Raw genomic sequence first — 4,258 nt, 5'->3', positions numbered from 1 at the left:
AACAATTTCTCGACTCTTGTGTTCTCTACTGGTCATCCATTGTCATGCTCGCCCTTTAATATGTTGCAAAGTTTTACATCAGCTGAAATTTTATCGTCAAAAAGTGTGATGCTGGAAAATCACAGCAGGTCAGGCAACAGCAAGTGCGTTGACCTTTCAGGGAATTTTATGGCCCAGGTCATTTATGCACAACATAAGCAGCAGTTCCAAGACTGACTCTGGAGAATGCAGTATGATGTTTTCCAGTCAAAAAAGAATGTCTATTCTCATTATTTTACTAGTGAAACAAAGCTTTTCACTGTACTTAGGTACAGGTGACGATAAATCAAGTCAAATCTTATGCCTCAGTCAATTGTGCACCTACTGATGCAAGTTCTTTTGGTTTTTGAATGCATTTTTCATGGGACACTTTTTCAAATGTCCTTTGAAAACCAAAGGTCTTTTGAACTGCTTATTTCTCAAGCTAACTGCCATCATTCCTCAGCTTTGCAACTACTACAGCAAAAGGTTAATGACCGATAAGATAACCAAAGTAAAACTGGATACTGGCCACCTGAAACAAAAACAGAAATTGCATGAGAAACTCAGCAGGTTTGGCTGCATCTGTGGGAAGAAAGCAGAGTTAACGTTGCAGCTCCAGTGACTCTCCATCAGCCGTCAGAGTGACTTGCCCAATGGTTACCAGGGAATAGTCATATTTTACTCACTTTTAGTACTGGTATCCAAAGAATAAAGAGCATTGTAATATAAACGCGAAGGTAAACATATCAATGTTTTTGTTTAAGGTTTTCCCGAAAGTACCTTCTCTTTGTATTAGTTGCAGATTCCAATGTGGGGTATATCAGTAAAACTGCCCGCAAATCGATTCCAAAAGGCGGTTCATCTCCACCTTCTCGGGGGCAATTAGGAATGGGGATTAAAAAACTGAATTTGTCAGGTACTCTGAAAGACTTTTTTTTAAAATGGCCTCGACAACTCATTATTAGGGAGAGCTTGGAGCGTTAAGTATCAAAATGATCAGTAAGATTGCCGTGGTCAGAGAAACCTCACGGTTACTGGAAACAACTCCTCCTCCGGATTTCGGAGATAATCTCATTACCGAAATACTCCGCTTTCCACCGGTCTCCGGCTGTTTGCTCCATTCCTCCCCCAATCCCGTTCCCTTTGTGTCCCTGCCCCTGACTGGGTGAAGCAGGGGCAGTCCCTTCCCTGCAAATCCAGCCCTTTCCTTGCGATCCGCCCGCCTCAGCCTGAGCTGCACCGAGCCCGCCGTGGACTTGGAGGCTGTCGACGGGAGACAATGAGCGCGGCGCCCGGCAACGAGAGCTCCCGGTCGGCCGCCCCAGCACCGAGCGGAGCCGAGGGAAACCTCCGGGCGAGAGACAGCGACTCTCTGTTCATCAGGAACAGCTCCTTCAGGAGGAACTCCCAGACATCGACGGCGAGTCTGAGCCGGGAGATCGGCGTCGCTTCCAACATCAAAGCCCCTCGTCCGGCGTTCATCATCACTTCAGGAGAATTTCTGCAGCACAGCTCAGACTGTACCAGCAGCCCTGGGCCATACTCCACCACCAGGAGCCTCTTCTATAAAGGCCTCTGCCTCCTCCTGCTGCTGTGCCAAGGGGGGCTCTTGGATTTCTACCTGATCATCTTCACCGACCTGTACTGGTGCTCCTGGATAGCCACCGACCTGGTGGTGATGGTGGGCTGGTTCATCTTCTTCATCAAGCACTCCAGGCGGAGAAGAGACGCCGCCAAAGCGGCCCCTGACAGCGGCCAGTTCGCCTTCTCCTACCTGGCCTGGCTCATCTATGTCATCGCCTGCACGCCCAAAATCGTGCTGATCCTGGAGACCTCCATCCTCGACTTGATTGAGTTGAAGGTTCCCCTGGGCACCACCGGCTTTAAGATGGTGGTCCTGTCGTCCGTGCCCTTGCTGTACACCCTCATCAACTCGGTGACTGAGGAGCTCAGCTGCCACAGCAGCCACCGAGCGCAGCATTATTACAGCCGGACGTGCCTGGACCTCCTGGACAGCTTCACTCTCATGGAGTTGGTGCTGGCCGGCCATATCCCCAGTGTTTACCTCAAGTACACGGTCACCGCCGTCTATTTCGTCGCGTTTTTCATCCCCGTTCTCTGGCTCTACGAACTCAACTCGTTGCAGCTGCACTACAAGTGTGTGGTTTTTCGCTTCCTGTCCAGTTCCGCGGTCAATGCCCCTCTCTTGGTGGTCAGGTGCTTTCTGGTCTTTATTTATGACCAGCAGGTCTCGGTGTTCCTTTTGAAGAATGTCTTTTGGTTGTGTTGTGATTGTGCCGAGGTGCTGGAGAGATGTTGCAGCGTGAGACGTGTCCGTAAGTACTCGAGCCCTCCCGTGCAGTTTACACATTGCATTTCGGAGAATGAGATGTGTGCACATGGCTACGTGAACACCTTGGCAGTGACCGCTCAGTCCTAGCAGCAGTTGCAGCTGACCTTTCAATCCAATTTGTAGGGATTTATTGTGACATTTTATTCTTTGTAAACTCTTTTGTACCGGTACTTGAGGATGCTTTTTAAGTGTTTGTGTATCAATTCGTATTGGTGCTAGTATGCGATTTCTGCACAACGACTTGGGTATGAGAAAGCTATTTTTCTGGACCAGCTGTGCATTATTAGAGTGGTGCTGGAAAAGCACAGCAGGTCTGTGCTTCATCAGGAATCAGCCCTGAGTCCTGATGAAGGGCTCATGCCCGAAACATTGATTTTTTTCCTGCTCCTCGGATGCTGCCTGACCTGCTGTGTTTTTCCAGCACCACTCTAATCTTGACTCTAATATGCAGTTCTCACTTTCGCCCAGCTGTGCATTATATCAAACTGAGCCATTCCCTTTATTTACGCTTGCAGTTGATTGGTTTTGTGAATTGCCTGCCTCAGTTATTCACGTTCAAGGCTGGAGTACACAGTTTATGTCAAGTGGACATAACCGTAGTAGTAAATGTGGGAGGTAGTTTCCCTGCCAGGCTTTAGTTTTAACCACTGGGACTCCGTCGTGAATTAATCGCGATATTCGAAGGAATCTTAATGTTTAATTTCGTGTACGTTTAATTTTGAGGTCCAGAAGTACTTCGATTCGATCACATTCCCGGGTGGTCTGAACTCACTTAGACATTGTAAATGCAATTGTCAACATAATATCGTTTTAAAAGAAAGTAGGTCTCTACAACAAACCAGGAATTACAGGGAATACAAAAAGTAAGTTCCATATAAGAAATCAGTGGTTTACCAATTTATTAAACCAACACAAATCAAAACTACTAATATCAAGCTTAAGCACAAATCATTTGCACTGATGAGACACGGAGAATGGAGAGTACAGAATAGAGTTAACTCCGAGGGTTAAGTGGACGCATTTGAGAATATTTATACCAATGTCAATACATAGGTCTGTCATGCAATGGTGAGAAGAAATGCGAGTAAGTATACCGTCAACTACTTGGTTATAAACCTCGTTACAAAATATGCAAATATGTTTGCAACAGGGTCAAATGTAGAATATTTACCTAGAAAAAGTTTTATTTTAAGAAAAACTTACCAAAATGGAATTATTTCACCTTCACAATATTTCATGAGGTCAAGACACAGCCATTCTTGTTTCATATTAATATTCACAATGTCAATTTTGCATTTTACCAAAACCAGTGTTAATGAACATAAGTTTTTAAAAGGCCTTATATAATTTGGATGCTAATTTTGACTAATTGTATTGTATTTTTCATCTGTGATTGTAGAAGTTTTGTATTGAAGTCAAACTAATATGTTCAGAAGAAAGTCTTTTTATATTTGTAAAGTGTTTTGCACAGTTAGTATTGAATGTCTACAAAATTGTGTATGAATCCTTTTAATATGTAAATAAATTTGTTCTGATTTTAAGTTTGTTCAGTTGATGTAGTGGAAAATATTTATTATTTGGATATTTTTATATACGGAAAGATTCACGGTGTTGAAATAATGGCGATTGAAAATTAGGAATAAAAACAGGAAGTATTGGAAATACCTAGTTGGTTTGACAGCATCAGCCAAGAGAGCTAATATTTCAGGTCTGTGATCTTTCATCTAAACTCAGGTTCCCGGCTTTGGTTTTCCTCTTCACCCAAAAATGCTGGAAAGTTCTGGGGAAATACACAGGCCTTGAATGCTGAATCTTTTTCTCTCCCCACAGGTGTTGCCAGATTTGCTGAATATTTCTAACACTTTCTATTTCTATTTGATATTT

At 44.0% G+C, this 4,258-nt stretch overlaps 1 protein-coding gene across 1 annotated transcript; it reads left to right on the top strand.

The window, feature by feature from the left end:
- Positions 1-914: 914 nt before the first annotated feature.
- Positions 915-3,915, top strand: tmem121b (transmembrane protein 121B). Its single transcript, XM_072552235.1, has one exon. The coding sequence runs from the start codon at positions 1,301-1,303 to the stop codon at positions 2,459-2,461; it is 1,161 nt and encodes a 386-aa protein (XP_072408336.1). The 5' UTR covers positions 915-1,300; the 3' UTR covers positions 2,462-3,915.
- Positions 3,916-4,258: the final 343 nt, after the last annotated feature.

The sequence above is a fragment of the Chiloscyllium punctatum genome, chromosome 32 (assembly GCF_047496795.1).
Source record: "Chiloscyllium punctatum isolate Juve2018m chromosome 32, sChiPun1.3, whole genome shotgun sequence".
Lineage (NCBI taxonomy): Eukaryota > Metazoa > Chordata > Chondrichthyes > Orectolobiformes > Hemiscylliidae > Chiloscyllium > Chiloscyllium punctatum.
This window is presented reverse-complemented; position numbering and strand designations above follow the sequence as displayed.